This window comes from Chelonoidis abingdonii, chromosome 21, assembly GCF_003597395.2.
Source record: "Chelonoidis abingdonii isolate Lonesome George chromosome 21, CheloAbing_2.0, whole genome shotgun sequence".
Classification (NCBI taxonomy): Eukaryota; Metazoa; Chordata; order Testudines; family Testudinidae; genus Chelonoidis; species Chelonoidis abingdonii.
In genome coordinates, this window is record NC_133789.1 from 4883987 (window position 1) to 4901386 (window position 17400).

General features: G+C 59.6%; 1 protein-coding gene across 8 annotated transcripts in view; it reads right to left on the minus strand.

Annotated features, from left to right (window-relative positions):
* Nucleotides 1–17400, minus strand: part of ARHGAP23 (Rho GTPase activating protein 23) — a 131047-nt gene that overhangs the window by 26100 nt on the left and 87547 nt on the right. For 6 of the 8 annotated variants that reach the window (XM_032791384.2, XM_032791382.2, XM_032791380.2 and 3 more), the window contains exons 6-9: nt 17115–17169; nt 9132–10743; nt 1628–1783; nt 640–751 (exon numbers count right to left, since the gene is read on the minus strand). In XM_032791384.2, coding sequence (XP_032647275.1) covers nt 640–751; nt 1628–1783; nt 9132–10743; nt 17115–17169 — 1935 coding nt within the window. Of the gene's footprint in view, nt 1–639; nt 752–1627; nt 1784–9131; nt 10744–13125; nt 13190–14191; nt 15136–17114; nt 17170–17400 lie in introns of those variants that run through there. The other 2 variants (XM_032791385.2, XM_032791386.2) reach the window with 2 other exon arrangements.

Here is a 17400-nt window from a genome sequence, read left to right on the forward strand (position 1 = left end):
CAGGACAGGCAGCATGGCCGAGCGAAAGGAACACAGAGGTATGTGGTCCCAAGTTCTAAACCCAGCTCTGCTACTTACTCACTGCAGGACCTTGGCAGAGTCACTTAGGGCCTGATTTTCAAAAGTGCCCTCTCCCATCTCTCAGGCCATGAATGCAAAGGCTGGCTTAGGGCTTGTCTGCATAGGGATGCTACTGTGAAATCAGCTAGGGTGTGAATTGACCGAGGCCACAGCTATAAACCACCAGCTCCCCTAGGGACAAGCCTTAGGCCAGGCACTGAATACCACCACACTTTGGAAAGTTAGTTGTGAAACAACACAAAGGATTCTGGGGTATGGTGTAACGTGGAGAACTCCTGACCTCTCACAAACACGGTATCGAGCCTCACGTCTTTTGTGGATCAGATCAGCTGTGTCCCACCCCCTGCCCTAATGGATCACACTCCTGGCCTGTCAAGTCCAAGACCGGCCAATAGCTGCACTTCAGGAGGCACTGAACTCTCTTGTCCTATAATGCCCAGCAGCTGGAGATCACTCCCTGCCGTGTGCAGCTGCGATGCCAGGTCGGGACTACCCCGAGATGGGGAGAAGCCGTTGTTTGGCTGGCATGCAATGGAGTGGGGAAGGGGTCACCCCTACCTTAAGATCTTCCCCTCGTCACGAAATGTGTTCAGACCATCGTCACACGACTTGGAGCGCTCGGTTGTTATGGCCAGGAGGTAGGAGGATCGGCGGCTGGCTTTGATGCTGCCTGAAAGGGAAAGGAAAGAGAAAAGGGCCATCAGTAAACACAGGAACAGCCAGTTCACAAGGCAGTCGGTGCTTTACCAGCCTCAGGATTGGCTAGTCATGGTACTAAGGACTGGGGATCAGGACTCCTGGGTTCTATTCCTGTTTCTGAGAGGAAATGAGCCTAATGGTTAGAGCTTGGGGACTGGCAGTCAGGGCTCAGGGGTCCTGGCTCTGCTATGGTTTTGCTGCATGACTTCAAGCAAGTCATTTAACCTCTGTGCAGCAACTTCTCTGTCTGGAATACGTGCAAGCAAGCCAGGAATGCGGGGAGACAACGTATGCCATGTCCCAGGATGCAGCAGGACCCCAGATCAGAATACCCCAGCAGGGCCTACAGCTTTGCGGGCTACTCCAGGCAGCAATTTACTGGAGCTCCTCATGGCTGGCACACTCTCACTCCTGGCTGCCTGATTTACGTAGCCCATTTTTCCCCATCAGGTCAAGGGCTCCCCCTTGGGGCAAGGCCCTTTCCTACCTTGCTCTCTGGCCCAGCTCCCCTCAGTGGGTCCAGGATCATCCCCTACAGCAGACTGTCAGGTGCTCTGCATACACCTCATTTCCCAGGACGTAAGCGACGGGGATCCCACCCCCTTCCCTGGGGAGCTGCACCACAGCCCAGCAGGACCCTGAGGGCTTCCCCCCATGTTCACCCTGCATTTCCCTTCCCTCTGCCGACTCCTCATGACGTCCCCCCCTCTGGAAGTCGGGGCAGTTCCCTACTTCTCTCTCGTTCTGCACTCTGGCTCCTGGCTGCTCAAGGCACAGGCTACTCTCTGCCCTGTGGCCCCGCCTGGTACCTGGTCAGCGGCTGCTCCTGGGAGGGGCAGGTACTTACTGCAGTCCTGGGAGTAATGGCGGCTCATGGCGAAGGTGAAGGTGGGTGAGGAGGGGCTGCCGGTGATGGCGGGGGCAGAGTTCACGGCGCTGGAGACGACGGAGGAGGCAGGGATGTGCTTTGCCTTCAGGTCGATGCTGGGGCTTGTCGGCTCATCTGGAAGAGTGGGGGGCACCGTGAACCAATAGAACCACGGGGGGACCGAAGACAGCAGCTAGCCAACCAGAGACCCATGCGGGAAAGGTTGAGGTCTCCCGCCCAGCGCCTCCCACCAGGATACCCTCCCCCTGCCCTATGGCACCAGCCCCCGTAGCGCCTCCTGCTGCGAGGCTGGGATCTGTGCAGTCTGTGCTCTGCCACCACCCCCTGCAGCGAGCAGCCCAGGACCAGAGTGCCAGGGAACCCCTGGCTTCTGGATCCTCTGCCAGGGCCCTTCCCTGTGGGGGCAGCACCAGTACCCAGTGCAGGCTCAGCAGCAGGCACGCAAGAGGCCTTTTTTACCCCTCCCAGGAAGGAACAGCCCAGTGGGTCAAGAAAGTCAGTAAGCAGCCCCTGCCCCTCCAAACCTAGGGCTGCCTCCCCAGGCAAACCGGTCATCCTCCATGGCTGCTGGTGTCAGAGAAACCAGCCCTGCCCTCCACCTCCAAGGAGCCCCGCTGCACTGAGAGCTGCAGGCCAGGGAAGTGCTCGCTGGGGCTGAGGCACAGAGCCCAGGCAGCAGCATCCGTGCTGGGGGTGCACCGATATCCCATCATGGAGGTGCAGGCAGGGCTTGATGCCATGTTCTAGGTACACACAGCTGCTCTTCGGATGGGAACTAGTGGGAGGGGCTGCATGCGGAATGAGGAGGGGGGAGAGGGCCCTGCCTCGATGCACCTGCTCCACTGCCAACAAGGCAGGCTGTGTGCGCCAGGGCAGCCCCGTGCCGCCACTTCCCCCAGGCAAGGTGGCCAGCGGGACAAAGGCGGGCAGTGCCGGGTGCACAAACAACAGCCAGGCTTGTGAGGAATGCATGGAGAACAACAGTCCCACAGTGCCAGGCTGGGCATGTCGCAGGCAGCAGAGTAAGACTTCCATTGTGCCGTGCTCTCTCCCGGTTACGAGGAGATGGCATGTGCCAGGGAGAAAGGCCTCGACGTCTCTCGAAGGGGAGTGCGGGGCCCAGTGAGCGGAGAGAGGCTGGCAGGGCCAGAGCTGCCCATCCACGGGGTCTCACTGGATGGAACCCCAGGCAGTTTTATCTCGGGCCCCACAGGAAAGCCGGGGGACTAAGTGGCTGCAGGGCAGGCAGAGGAGAATCAATCCCTTTCCCCGGGGCCTGTGCTCAGGGAAGACCAGCTGCTGGGCTGGCATGGAGTTGCCAGCAAGCCCCGCGAAGAAGCTGGGCCTGCCCAGCTCAGGAGACACACCAAGGTGGCAGGGTCTGCAGGTTCCCCGGAGTCTCTACCTCCCCGGGTCCTGAAACCCCCGAGCGGCTGTGTCTGGTCTGGCTGCAGCTGGACCAGCATCGGGGAAACAGCACAGTCAGCAGCAGGGCCCTGGACTGGGAGTCGGGGTCTGCTGGGTGACGCTGGCCAGGTCCCTTCCCTCCTCTGTGCTTCTGTTTGCTCCTTTGCCCTTAGTCTGACTTGTGTGTTCCTTGTGGCCGGGGCCGTCTCTCTGCGCCTGTGTGCAGCTCTCGGCTGGGGCTCTGCCAAAGGAGGGCCTGGCAGGACACCCCCCTCACTACAAGTGTGGCAGCTTTTGGTGGAAAGGGGGGGGTACCAGGCAAGTCAGAGCCCCCTCACTGTGACCTCCCAAGGGGCAGCAAGGGACCAGGCAGCCACCGCTGCTGAAGAGCAACTCAGGCATGGGGGATGGTGCCTCCTGTGACAAACTGGGACTGTTCTTAATGTTTGCTCTGAACACTGTGTTGGTGCCTCAGTGTCCCCTAGGCAGTTCTTAAGTATCTTGGTGGTGGGATAAAGGTGTGTGATTGCTACAGAGGAAGGGGCCAGTGCCCCTAAATGCCGGGCACTCTGCCTCCTAGCAACTGATGGCCTGGGCCCCTCCTCTGCAAAGGTGCCAGCTGAAAGTGTTGGAGACAAAGGGATCAGGTGACCTCCTGGCCCGGGAAAGGACTGAGCAGAGAGGAGGGGCTCGGGGAGGGAGGTTAGTCTGGAGCTGCCTGGGGACAAGGAGTGAAGTGCAGACCTAGGGGTCTGGCTCACTGCCCCCAGAATGGACCCGGCCGAGGGGTCTGGTTCGCTGTATCTACAAGCTCTGTTTTAGACCCTGTTCCTGTCATCGAATAAACCTCTGTTTTGCTGGCTAAGAGTCATGTCTGACTGCAAAGCGGGGTGCAGACCCTGTGGCTTCCCCAGGACCCCGCCTGGGTGGGCTCGCTGTGGGAAGCCCATGGAGGGGCAGAGGATGCTGAATGCTCCAAGGAGAGACCCAGGAGGTGAAGACGTGTGAGCTTCTTGCCCTGAACAAGTCTGCTCCAAGGGAGAGGAGGCTCCCCAAAGTCCTGACTGGCTTAGTGGGGAGCAGTTCCAGAGCATCGCCCGGGGACTCCGTGACAACTGGTGGCAGCGGAGGGAGATACTGCACCCCGTGGATGGCGCTTCCTGCAGTAAGTGACTGGGGAGCAGTAAAACAAAGGAGGGATAATGAGGACCAGGCGTGCTGAAGGCTGAGAGAGGAACGGTTTCAGGGGGCAGTTAACCTCTGGAAGTGTGTGACCAGCGAGAAGGACTGTTGGAGTAACAGGGTCCCCCTGAGGACTGCAGTGAGCAGTCTCAGGGGCGGAGGAGCTTGCCGCTCGACCCTGGGAGAGAGAAGGATTTTGCAGTAGCAGGGTTCCCCCTGGGGATTGCAGGAGCAGTCCCAGGGGCAGAGGAGTCTGCAGCTCGACCCTGGCAAAGAGGTGGATGATCACGAGAAGGGCTGGCACACCAGGGGTTCTTCCTGGAAACCATGGGGGAGCCAAGAGCACACAGGCCTGTGAGTCCAGAGCCACTTGGAACGGTGAAGTGATGGCCTGTCACCAGCTTCTCTTAAGAAGGACATTGTGATCCTGGGCACAAAGAGAGAGTTTACGCATGGGGAAGTTCACCAAGGCACAGTTAATCGTGCAGTTGGAGGAGGAGGACCGCTCTGAGGAGCAGATTCCTGACCAGATGGGGCTACAAGAGGATCTGGGAGCAGCTGGAGCAGCAGCCAGGCACTCCTGAGAGTCTGGTCCCCAGCCAGACAAGGATCTTCACGATTGGGTTCCCCATCAGGGGATCGGAGACGGATGGGATTGGAGCAGAGCCTGAGAGAGCGAGAGACCACATGAGAGAGAGCAAGAGGCTGTGGAAAAGCTGCAGGAGAAGCAGCAGCAGCACGGACTGGTGATGGTGGAGTGGAGAGACATAGGGGGTTGCCCAGGGGTCAGTGGGGAAACACGCCTGCAGGGGCGAGGCCCTGGGACAGAGGGAACTGTGGTGGTGCAGCCGCAGATGCTGAGGGACTGTGGGACCTGGGTGAAGGTCCCTGGGGTGAAGCCCCTCGCCCTGCCTATGGCCGGATCCCTGTGCAGACGCAGGAGGGGTCGGACTGGCTGGTCATTGGGGTTCTCCAGGATATCGGCTGGGAGGGCCCTGTTGGGGGTGACTGTCTCCCCTTGGGACAGGATCCCGGCCCTGCTCCTGTAACTGCCGAGGGTTTGAATTTAAATCCAGGGAACCAATTGGCTGGGATGGAATGGTCAGTGAAAATGCAAATGACCTGGCTGGCAGGGGGGAGGGCTGCTGACTCAGGATACCTGCCTACCTGTAACCAGCCCCTGAGACTGAGGGGGAGGGAGAGATGCTCCCCGCCCCCTGCACACACCGGAGAGGGGGCTCACGCTGGCTCTGATGCTGAGACCAGAGCAGAGAGCTCGCTGCCCTGCCCCCACTGGGACAGCCAGGGCAGCGCTGAGCACGGGGGGAGCTGAGACCCAGCTGAGTGGGGGGACACCCAGGCAAGGCAGGTCAGCTGCCAACCAGGTTTGCCTGGTCCAGACGTGCTGCTGGGAAATGATTATACAGCAGGGAGGGAGCTACCAGGGACAAGCTCAGGGAGGCTGTGACCCCAGGCCAGCCAGTGAGAGGGAGCAGGTCCCACTCCCTGCCCCAGCAGCGAATCCCGACCGAGCTGCAGAGGATCCCTCCTTGGAGAAGCTGAGGGAACTTGCTGGTCACAGCGCTGCAACACCCCTTGGGGAAGGCTGCAGGGACAGAGTCCTGCGGAGCAAGGGATTCCTGTACGGGAATGGGCTCCCAAGGGGAAGTAGAACTGGGGAATCTAGGAGGCAGCTGGTGGTGCCCCAGAATCCACAGGGTTCTCTTCCCTCTCAAGCTGCTGGATGGGAGGAGAGTGAGGGACCCTGGACCTGAAAGGGGAGGATTGGGAGGAGAAGGGGAAAGACCACCCTGGTGGATCTCTTCCCTGAGGTGGGAGCCAATCCTCCCCATCAGGTGTTCCCATTCAGAGTCACTGGGAAAGCACCCAGAATCCTGGAGAGAGAGGTCAAGGATTTATGCTGGAACCTTTAGATGGATCCAGCGTCCATTTACAGCCCATGGCCTCATCCGTGGGGCTGATCCCCAAGGGAGGCAGGATGGTCTGGTTTTATGGGGCTGTCAGAAGCTTTAAAGCCATCACAGTGTCCGATGCCGATCTAAGACCTTCCCATGCCTAGGCCTGGGAGATTCTAGACAAGCAGAGGGGGATGGAAAACTTGGCCCTGGCAGACACTGATAACATGTGCATCTTTAGCCAGACCTGGGAGAACAGTGTCCCAGGGAAGAGGGGCTGGGCTGCCTCAAGGAGGTGGGACTGACAGTAAAGTTGGAAAGTATATAAGATGGGGAATGGCAGAGGTGTTGTATCTGGGCACAAGGTGGGGAGCGGCTGCCCAAGCCCAGAGCTGGCCAAGGCCAAAGAATGGGGCTCTTAACCAGAGAGCCCGAATTGCAGCCCAGAGTGCTGGGAGAGAGACCCCTGTCCCCAGTTTAAACCCCAGAGTATTGGTGGCAAAAGGGTACAGGCCGCATAAACCTTCCCACCTGCGGCTTGCAAGCGCCATCAAGCACACTCAAGCCCAAGAGAGGCACAAGGAAAAAACTGGGAGGGCCTGGTGTATAGACTCACCCCAAGGAATTGGAAAAGAGATGCTGGGGCATCCATGGGAACTGTTGGTGGGTTCGCAAACTTCTCCAGGTCACTGGCTGGAGTGACCTGGCATTCAGTTCGGTCTCGAAGGGGGGAGAGATGTGGACAAACTGGGACTGTTCCTAAGTTGTTTGCTCTGAGTCCTACTGTGTTGGTGCCTCAGTGTCCCCTTAGGCAGTTCTTAAGTATTGTGGTGGTAGGATAAGGTGATGTCCGTGTTGTGATTGCCTACAGAGAGGGGGCCAGCTGCAAACTAAACTGCCGCGCACTCTGCCTCTAGCAAACTGATGGCCTGGGCCCTCCTCTGCAAAAGGTGCCAGCTGAAAGTGTTGGAGACAAAGGGATCAGGTGACCTCCTGGCCCGGGAAAGGAGCTGAGCAGAGAGGAGGGGCTGGAGGGAGGTTAGTCTGGAGCTGAAAGGAACCTGGGGACAAGGAGTGAAGTGCAGACCTAGGGGTCTGGCTCACCTGCCCCCCAGAATGGACACGGTCCGAGGGGTCCTGTTCGCTGTATCTACACACGCTCTGTTTTAGACACTGTTCCTGTCATCGAATAAACCTCTGTTTTGCTGGCTAAGAGTCACGTCTGACTGCAAGCGGGGGTGCCCAGGACCCTGTGGCTTCCCCAGGACCCCGCCTGGGTGGGCTCGCTGTGGGAAGCCCATGGAGGGGCCAAGGATGCCTGAATGCTCCCAAAGGAGAGACCCAGGAGGTGAAAAGACGTGTACGTGTGAGCTTCTTGCCCTGAACAAGTCTGCTCCAAGGGAGAGGAGGCTCCCCAAAGTCCTGACTGGCTTAGTGGGGAGCAGTTCCAGAGCATCGCCCGGAGACTCCGTGACACCTCCCCAGGGAGCCCAGCAGCCCCCCCCTACCCCCCTCCGGCAGAGCTGGTCTCTGGTCCTCTCCCGTCTCCTGGTGCGTGTTGGCTGGGGGAGTTCCTGGGCACTGAGTGCATGGCACATTGGCAGGCCTTGCCAAGGCTTTCTGCTGGAGAGACGTACTCCTGCGAAGCCAGGCCTGCCCTGCTGAGACAGAGGCCAGCGCTGGGCAGGCACGGATGTCTGCAGCAACCTCACTAACCACATCCCTGCCCTGTCCAGGCAAGAAGGAATTTGGAGTGTGGAGATCCTGTGGCCAGCCCCTTCCCAGTGCTGCACAGAGGGATTGGATGGCACAGGACACCAGAAACGGGAGATGAAGCATTTGGCCTCTCGTTAGCTAGTCTGAATCTAGCACAGCCAGAGAGAAAAGTGTGTTGCGGGAGCTCAGCCCAGGTCTGTGGCACCCGGAAAGGCAGGACTCTCCATGTTGGAGGAGTGACACGTTCAGGGCAGTGCCCGCCCCCCTGCCTCTCTGGCAGCCAACTGATGGAATTCAGCCACAGGGGTCGCCAGGCAGGCACCTTTCACGGACAGCGCATAAGGCCAGATCCTACCAAGCCCCTGCAAGCAGCTCCAGCTGCAGGGCTCTGGGGGTATGCCGCAGGTATGCCGAGTCTAACAGCGTGTGGAAGGGGCAATGGGACAATCTGAGGCCACCTCAATGGGCTGCTCAGGCATCCGAGGCCAGTGCCCAGCTTTAAGGCAGGTATGGGGACAGTCCCGGGCTCCCCGCTGCACACAGAGACAACAGCAGTCACGGGATCCCAGCGGCCAGGCCTCCTGACCAGAAGGCTCCTTCCTGGGCATCCCTGACCCTTCCAGCACTGGACAGATTGGAGACCCCTTCTCCCTACCCCAGCCTGGATGCTTCCTGCCCATGCCCCCCTGTGCTTCGCTGCCTGCAAGGGCAAGATTTGTTTGGGCCTTATGTGACTGTCTGGATGACCAGAGTGGGCTACCATGAGACCAGGGCAATGGCCCACCCGGACCCCTGCCACCCTTCTTCACCCCCTTCTCTTTCCACCTTGATGTCTCTGGCCCTTTGCTTTCCTGATCTGTGGGACCACCTAGCACATCCCTGGTGGGTTGGCTTCTCCAAACCAGACACACTCATCCAAGCAGGTGGCTGCACCTGGCTTCACTGTGACCGTTTGCACCTGCCCAGCCTACAGTCGCATCTGCCTGCGCACCAGCTGCCGTTTACCCTCTGCGGGTCAGACCCAGCGGGGACACATCATTACCAGCAGGTGACGCCTGCTCCGCAGCATCCATTACCCTGCAGCCGAGGCTGCTTCCCACCCTGGGGCTGGGCTTTCGGAGGCAAAATGCTCCCTGGTTCGATACACAGCTGTGAGACCCCCACCGCCTTGTGCTCTGGTTGAAGGCACCCCCCACACAAACGCACCCAGTGCCTGGCATTCCCAAACACTCCCCCCTCACCTATAAATGGAATGGATGCCAGGGAATCCTCTGGCACCGCCAATGGTGCCACCCGCCGGGCAGGCCGCTCTGCCGCTGGCTTGTCCCCTTTGCAGCTCAGCGGCGGGTCACAAATGTCCGTTTCCTTCATGTGGTCGGGGAAGATGAAGTTCATCTGCCTGGCGGGGGCCGGCGCCTTGCGGCCCGTGGGGGGCTTCTGCCTGAGGACCACCTCCTCTTTCCTCTCCTCCACCTCAGGCTGAGGCGGCTGGAGAGACCTGGTGCCGCTGTCTTGGCTGGGGGTTCTTTGGTCCTTGGGGATCTCGGGCCCGCTGCCCGATGGGGGGTCCGGGCCAGGGGGGGCGACAGCTGGCAGTGACGGGGACCTGTCCGGGTAAGGTGCTGGTTGGGTTCCTTGCCTTTGCGATATATTGAACACTGGAAGGCCACCAAAGATAGGGTCCCTGAAGGAGAGTGCATGGAGTAGGCCAGTCCTGCGCTGGAAGGAGGGGCTGTAGCTCCTATACCCGATGTACCCCGAGTCATCGATGCTCTGCAGGTTGGGCTGGGAAGGGTGTTTCTGCACATGGGTGGGGTGAGGCTCTCTAGAGGAGCAGGAGGGGGCGTATGAACTTGGCTGGCTAGGCTGAGCTCGGGCAACTTGCCCAGATCCCGGCCTATAGAACTTCTCCGACAGCCACGTGCACTTGTCCAAGTGGGGTGAGACCAGGGCGCTCTGCTCTAGCGCCTCCATGGAGCGCCCATACCTCCCCAGGGAGTTGTCGGACTGGGCCCGGTAGCCCCAGCTGTCGTGGCTGGGCTGGAGCAAGGTGTCTTGCGAGGCACTGTGGAGCCAGCCTCTGGAGGCTGGGGTGTCTCCCAGGCGGTCCTGAGAGACGCTGCGGTACCGGGGCGGCATGGCGTACCTCCGCTCTTCCGAGGTGCTCCGGCGAGGCACCTGGCTGGACAGCCAATTGGAGAGCGCCTGCTGGCACTCCAGCCGGCTGCTGGCCTTGGGGCCGCCTAGATACTCCCAGGAGGGACGGCCTGGGCCGCCAGGCCCCATGCTAACATCTCGGCCATCCTTGAAACCGCAGGGAGTCCGATGGTCTGGGAGGTGCCTGGGGACCCCGTAGCAGGCCTGGCTGGCCATGGAGGAAGCAGTTGGGACGGCGTATCTCTCTGGCAAGGAAGAAGCAAGGGGACCTGCGAAGCTGGAGTTGGAGATGCGCGAGAAGGAGCCGGGGGCTGGGACCGGCCTTGCGACGGGCATCCCGGGCCTCGACTGGGTCATTCCATACTGGATCTCCTCTGTGCGGTGGGCCGGGCTGGAATGGGTGCTGCCGAACTCCCGAGCAGTGTCGCTTCTGGCTTCGTTCCACGTGCTGGGCGTGGGGCTGCCAAGCATCGCACTGTTCAAGGGGGAAGATGGGCCTGAAGGAACAGGCCGGTAGGATCTGCCGTCTGCCTGCTGTCCCTGCAAAGGCTCAGCTACCATCGCCTCCCGGCTGGGAGCCCTAGACTGGAACGGATAGGTCTTCCGAGGGTAACAGATGGGAGGTGGCTCCGGGATGCTCTGGGCTCCCCCAGAGTAGGGTTCATTGCCCTTCAAATAGGCATCCTGAGAATAGGCCTGGAAAGGAGAGAGAGGAGAGGAGTCAGGGCAGCCGGTGTCCTGGCCCAAGAGACATTGGCACCACCAGGCATCCTCCCAACACCCTTCCCAGGCCCGCCACCCCATCAACATGGCCCGGGTTCCTGGGAGCCGACCAATAAACTCGATGGGATGGGGGTAACACCAGGACAGTGGCACAGCTGAGCCCACACGGGACAACTGAACCAGGACAGGACGAAACCTGAGCCCCATGGCGCTGTCATTCAGAACAAGGACACCACTGATGCACCAAGGCCCTGGGAGGCTGAGCGCGAAGAGGCACTCAGCTCTGGGATCTCCCAGGACCCCCATGCTTGACTCAGATGATCACAGGGTACAAACTGGGCAGAGACCAAGCACCGGCCTCCTGCAACTGTGAGGCACTTGAGCTTATGAACACAACTGGGATGGGCACTGCTGGGCCCTTCAGGGATAAAGACTCGGGGAGATGGCTGAGGTGAGGCCACCAGTGCCATCAAGCAGTGTGATGACTGCGGCGCCACCCGCTAGGCATGTCCCTCTGGCAGGACAGATCTCATCCCCCTTCTAGGGCAGGACTGGCAATGCGCAGCGTGAGCAGAACCAGGGGCTCCTGCTGGAGGAGCACTCAGCGCTGTGGGGGGGGGAGTGGGGCGTGCCATCATGGCACCAGGGGTACGGGGGGCTAATGCCCACTTAGGGCCGGATCTGCAGGGCATGCCAAGCGTGCCCACCTGGAGCCTAAGTCCACTGGGGCTGCGGCCAACTGATTTCGAGGGGCTCCCTGTGAGACATCGTAAAGGGAGCTGATTTTTAGGGGCGGGGGCTCGGGCTCAGCATATTGTGAAAAAACAGGTCTCTAAAGCTGGGCCTCTCAGAACTGCTGCTCCTGAAATCATCAGTGACCATCTCAGCCCAGAGCCTCGCTCAGCCTGGGAAAGGGCTGCCCGAAATCCTCCCTGCCGTGCAGATGTCAAACATTTCCAGACGCATTTTCTGCTGGGGTGGAAAGTGACTAACACACTCCGGTCACTGCCAGCTGCATTGCTCTCCCCTGCTCATGTGCTGTGCTCCTGGCTATGCTGGCGTCACATGGTCTCCGGTTCCCTCTCCTTAAAATACTCCATGACGCACTGAGCTGGACAGAGCGCCAGGGTTTTCCTTCTCCTCTTTAGCAGGCATTTCTGAACTAACACGCTCAGCTGCAGGCCAAGCATAAACCCTGCACTTCTTTACAAAACTGCCTTCTACAGCCTTTGTGTGAGCAGAGAAAGCGCTACCCAGTGGTTAAAGCAAAGGACTGGGCATCCAGACATGGGGGTTCTCAGCCCAGCCCTGCAACTGACGCACTGCGTACGTTTGGGCAAGTCACTTCCCTTCTCCGGACCTCAGTTTCCTCACATGCAAAATGGGGCTAAACCTGCCCACCTTTGGAAAAAGCCCTGAGACCCTCCAGCACAAGGCTCTAGATAACGACACTAAGTATTATTGTAACCTACACCAGATGTGGCTCTGACTAGGCAACCCCAACAGATCACCCCAAAACATCATCAAGGGCACGTCCTGAGTACAACCTGGGGCCAACCTCTATTGTCTGCCCCGTGTCACAGACGGGGAGCGCGAGGAAGGGAGAAGGGCTGCCCCAGAGGGACGCAGGGTAAGAATTCTGGGACGAGGAACCTTGGCCCAAGGCGAAAGCGCAGCGAACACCAGTGAGGTCTAAGAACACTCTCCACGCCAAATGCCAGGCATAACTGCTGGACCTCCCTTGGCTAATAGAAACACAGAGCCCAGTGGCCACAACTCCCCTGCCCCAGAGAAATCCACCCTGCAGGATGAGGAAGAAGGAGAAGACCCACGTGTGACAGGTGCCCACGTCCCATGGTGATGGGCACAGAGTAAGAACTTGAGCGGGACACACACAGAGGCCACTCTGCCGGACACCACACCGCGATGCTTCCCAGCAGGCCGTCAGGTGAGACCGGACGGGAGGATGAGGGACACAAGGGAAACATGGGGCATTGCCTATGTACACAACACACACACACGACACCCTGCTGGATACTATGCTGGGAAGCTTCGGGCTGGAGTACCCAGGACCCTTGCTGCTGCAGGCCACACCCAGGACATGCCAAAGAGTCAAGCAATGACCTGGACAAGAAGAGGCGTCCTGTACAGCAAGAGTCCCCTGCTAAGCAGAGAGACCCAGATAACTTGGTGAGCACGGCTGGGCCCGCAGACTGAGGCCGGGTTCGGTGTAACGCTCTCTAGCCTGGCCCCTGGCTCCCAGCCAGGATTTGTTCATGCAACATCCACCCCAGGGAAGCTGGGTTTAACCCCCTGCACCAGCTAGGGCATTTCTAACGTGCCTGGTGTTCTAACCCTTGGGCCTGAGGTTGGTTCCCAGAGTGAAAGGGTTAATGACTAAGGGACTATAAGAGCCGCAGGCAGGGCAGGGCTTCACCTGGAACGCAGCTGCCTCTGGGGTGGAAGGCAGCAGTCTGTCAACACAGCACAGCAAAGCCACAAGAATCGTTCTGGAACAAACGTGATGCTGCAGTGGAAACTGCCTGGTAGATTTAAGGAGGCCAAGCGCAGTCAGAGCTGGAAATCAGCCAGGGGAGAGCGAAGGCAAGTGTTTCCAGTGATGTTACCACACTGACAGCTTGCTGTCCATGGCACTTCCGGGCACAGAGGCTGACCACACAGGCCCCCAAGTGGCCACGGCTCCCCAGTCACCGGAGCCACACAGCAGCTCTCCAAAGGGAAGCAGCTCCAGCCACCCCACCGCATTGTCCCCAAACGACCCTACCCCTGGAATCTGCTCCAATTCTGACACCCCAAGAACCAGAGAGAGGGGAGGGAAACAGCCCCCCTCCCAAAGCTTCCTCTTTCTGGACGCGTGCTGGGGCCCGAACCCCAAGGTTCTTCCTGCCTCGTCACTCAGTCCTTGAGAGGCCAAGGGAGGCAGCAGTGTCCCTGGCTGCTCTCAGCCCCCCACTGTCCTGGAATCCTGCTCTTGGGAAGGCTGCATTTCTCGGCAATGACAAACCAGCTCTTTCTGCTCCAAAAAAGGAGCGGAGTGGTGCGGAGCTCCAACACTCTCGCCTAAAGGGGCGGCCGGAGCCCTGGGCTTCCTTCCCAGACTGTTCCACCTACCGAAGGCCCCCACCCCCCTTTTTAACCTGCTCAAGCTACAGCCAGAGAGTTAAACGCTTGCCTTTACGAGTAGCCGGCTCAGCTTTGAGAGGTTTCCTCTGCACTGGAATAAAAGGAGTCATCACGGGAGCCCCCCGCCGGCGTTTCTCTCTACAGACACCATCTCTTACTCTAAGCTCGTACAGCGCCTGGCACAATGGGGCCCTGTTCTCGGTGGGCTCAGGCACTATTGTAATAAACACATTCAATCCGAATAAGATAGACGATCGAACAATAACATAATACGCACCAACTACTGGAATCCCATGTAACACAGGCATCGGCAGCACAGAGCTCTTTACCTCCCTCGATCCAGGAGCCTTCTCCCTCAGCTGGCCACTCTCTCACTGCTCCCCGGGCACAGCCCTGGCCCAGACTAACATTTCCATCTCAATTTTTCCTTTTAAGTTGTTTGGGGATTTTGCGACTGGGACGTCCTGAGGCGGGAGGGAGGAGAGGCCGCCCCCAAGCTGCAGGGAGCTCCTGGCTGAGGCCTGCCATTGGCTGACCAAGCCGCACAGCGCAGGAATGCACCGGGATGGGGAAACCCACACAAAGGTTCCTTTAGAATCCGAGCCGGGAAACAAAGCTGGCCCATGGCATCCAGCTCCTTTCGCAGCTCCTGGGTCTCCTCCGCGGCCCTCTTCCAGGAAGGTCGGCTGCATCCCACGCACAGAAAGACAGATGCAGGCAGGCAGACAGACACACGAAACTGCACTGCCCCTGTTCAAAAACCATTCGCTCCAAACACACCCACAGGCCGGTGCCCTGGACGAGGAGAGCTGGGCCAAATTCATCCCCGGTGTAACTCAAGAGGATGTGCCCTGCCTGATCACAGCCACGGCCCAGCGAGGCTGGGACCCTGAGCCCGCCAGAGATCAGCCCCAGACATATCAGAGGAAGGTGCTAAAGGACTCCAATTCCCCGCTCTGCCATTGACCTGCCGGGTGACCCTGGGCATGCCAGGTCCCTGCTTGGTGCCTCAGTTTCCCCTCCCACCCTTTGTCTATTTCGACTGTAAGTTCTTCAGGGCAGGGACTGTCTCATACTATGGGTCTGGGCAGCCCCCAGCACAATGGGGCCCTGATCTCTGTTGGCACTACTGTGATATACATGACAACAAAACCCAGGCAATTAGACACTAACTCCAAACCTGCCCAGGGGAGCCGTTCCTTCCTGACCCCAGTGGCTAATGGTTACAAAGGCCCTGAAGCGGGAGGTTTTGGAACCCAGGGACTTCCCTGCCATTATCCAAGGGATGAATCTACCCCATTGCTGCAGACGCACTGGGAATCCTCAGCCTGGGGCTCTAGAGTAGCCTGAGTCTCTGCGGGGCCCTGGGAGTGGCTCTGGGAGGGGCTCTCATGCAGGCCCTGGGTACATTTGGGCTTCCCCTCGCTCTGTATGGCCTCAGGGCAGGTGGATCACAAGAGCTCTGCCCTCCTCACCCCCCAGCGTACTGCTGACACCCAAGCTGCCAAGGGATGGGGACAGAACTGAGGATCTTTCTTGCCCAAGGAGACAAACTCTCCCCACCCCGTAGCCAGCATCCAAGAGTGGGGAAGAGGGGGAGGGTCCTGTGTCAATCATGCCTCAAGGGCCTGATGCTGAATCATGCCCTGGCAGCAACAGGCGCCGCAAACCAGGCCGTGGGGTCAGTGGGCTCAGATGACTGTGTGTCCCTCCTCCATTCCCTGGGGGACGGAGCAGCTCCCCGCTCTCCCAGGGCTAGCTCCGGTCCTTTAACACAGATCACCCCAGCCGTCCGGGCGACGGAACTGCAGGCCGCTGGGAGCATCTAGTCCAACCTGCCACATCCCACTGGCCATGGAAGTTGCCCAGCGATTCTGACACCCAGCCCAGCCACCCGCGGGCGGCACTAGAGCGTGTCTCCCAGAAACGGTCCCCATCTTCACGGAGGGACTCGGGGTGATGGTGAAGCCACCACATCTCTGGACAAGCTGTCCCTCACCCCCCACCTCCCCAGCTCATTCCCCGCACTGCCAGACATGCCTCTTCTCTGCAGGGTGATCTGAACTGGTCCTACTTCCATCCCACCCCGCAACAGCCACATCACAGCGACCGACCCCGGCCCAACACCCAATGATCTGTCACTTACAACCAGGATAGGCTTTATTCTCTCTCTCTCCTTGCACGCTGGGTCCCTATCCCGGGTGCCCCTCTCTCGTTCCACCCCTCCCCACTCTCCCAGCGCAGTGGATGTTTGCAGCTGCAGCAAGAGGAGGTGGCCAGTCAGCCCAGGGGCAGGAGACGGGAATGGATTTCAAACAGGGTCGAGGTGAACAGGCCAGCAGCATTCAGAGCTGGCAAACCCCCAACTAGCCTTGAATTCAAAACACACCACCTAAACTGCTAATGCCTGAGGCCCCAAGAAAACGAGATCCCGCTGGGGTGCTATTAAAGGGAACCCAACCCCCACCCCAAATTCCACCAGCCTCACCCCAATCGAGGGAGGGGCTCAGGCACGAGGGATTTTAAGTACCACGGTTCACACCACTCGCACAGATGGCCGCTGCTAATCTGCTGGAGCAAGGCCCCAACGTCAGGTTTGCCCAGATAACCCTCCCGCTGCAATCAGCCTTGTCACGCTGACCTGGCAGCCCTCAGCCTTCCACTGTCCTATCAGCCCCTAGGAGGCCAAACGCACCCTCTAGGGCATGATGCATGCCTGCCACCCTTGCACAATGCTGGCTAGCTAAGGCTTAAGCAGGGCTAGGCCAGCGTGCAGCCCGAAAAGCTGCTACTGCACAGCACATGGCCCCTTGCTTTTCATAACTGGATACATCCCTGTGCAGACTACAAGTCCCAGCATGCAACAGGGCCACACAGAGGCGTATTTAATGCTGGGAGCTGTTCTCTCTGCCGGCTGCCCCTCCGCTGGTAAGATGAGAGTGACTCAGGTGCACCTGACAAGTTGCCCATGTGGCCCACATCCCCGAGTTAAGTCATCTCTCCCCGGACTGTCACCTGCTCCGGTACTCTGGACAGCAGCAGTGCCCAGCCCCACTGCCCGAAGAATGCTGAGCTAGGGGCCCTGCGTCAGCTCCCATCCACCAGGAAAGGAGAAAGGCTCTGTGCAGGGCGTGGCAAAGCAGGGCGAGGCGAGGCACACCCAGCTCACCACCGGGAGAGGTCAGCAGCAAAAGGCTCACCAGCTGGAGGACGTCCTCGTCTTTGGGCATGATGGAGAGTTCCAAGGCATCATCACTGCAGAGAGAGGGAAAGGCAGAGCATGTCAGGCTCCGGGTACTGTCTGCAGCCAGCTCCTCGCGTCACCAGGCGCTGAGCCCCACAGGGACCAGAGGCAGTGACTGGACGCCAGGGCTCCGCAGTGGCGGTGGGTTCCAGACGCACAGGACAGCACTCCCCACCCGATGCTGCGTGAGTGGCTGGGAAGGAGGCAAGGCCCGCAACTGGCAGGCAGCTCCGGGAATTACC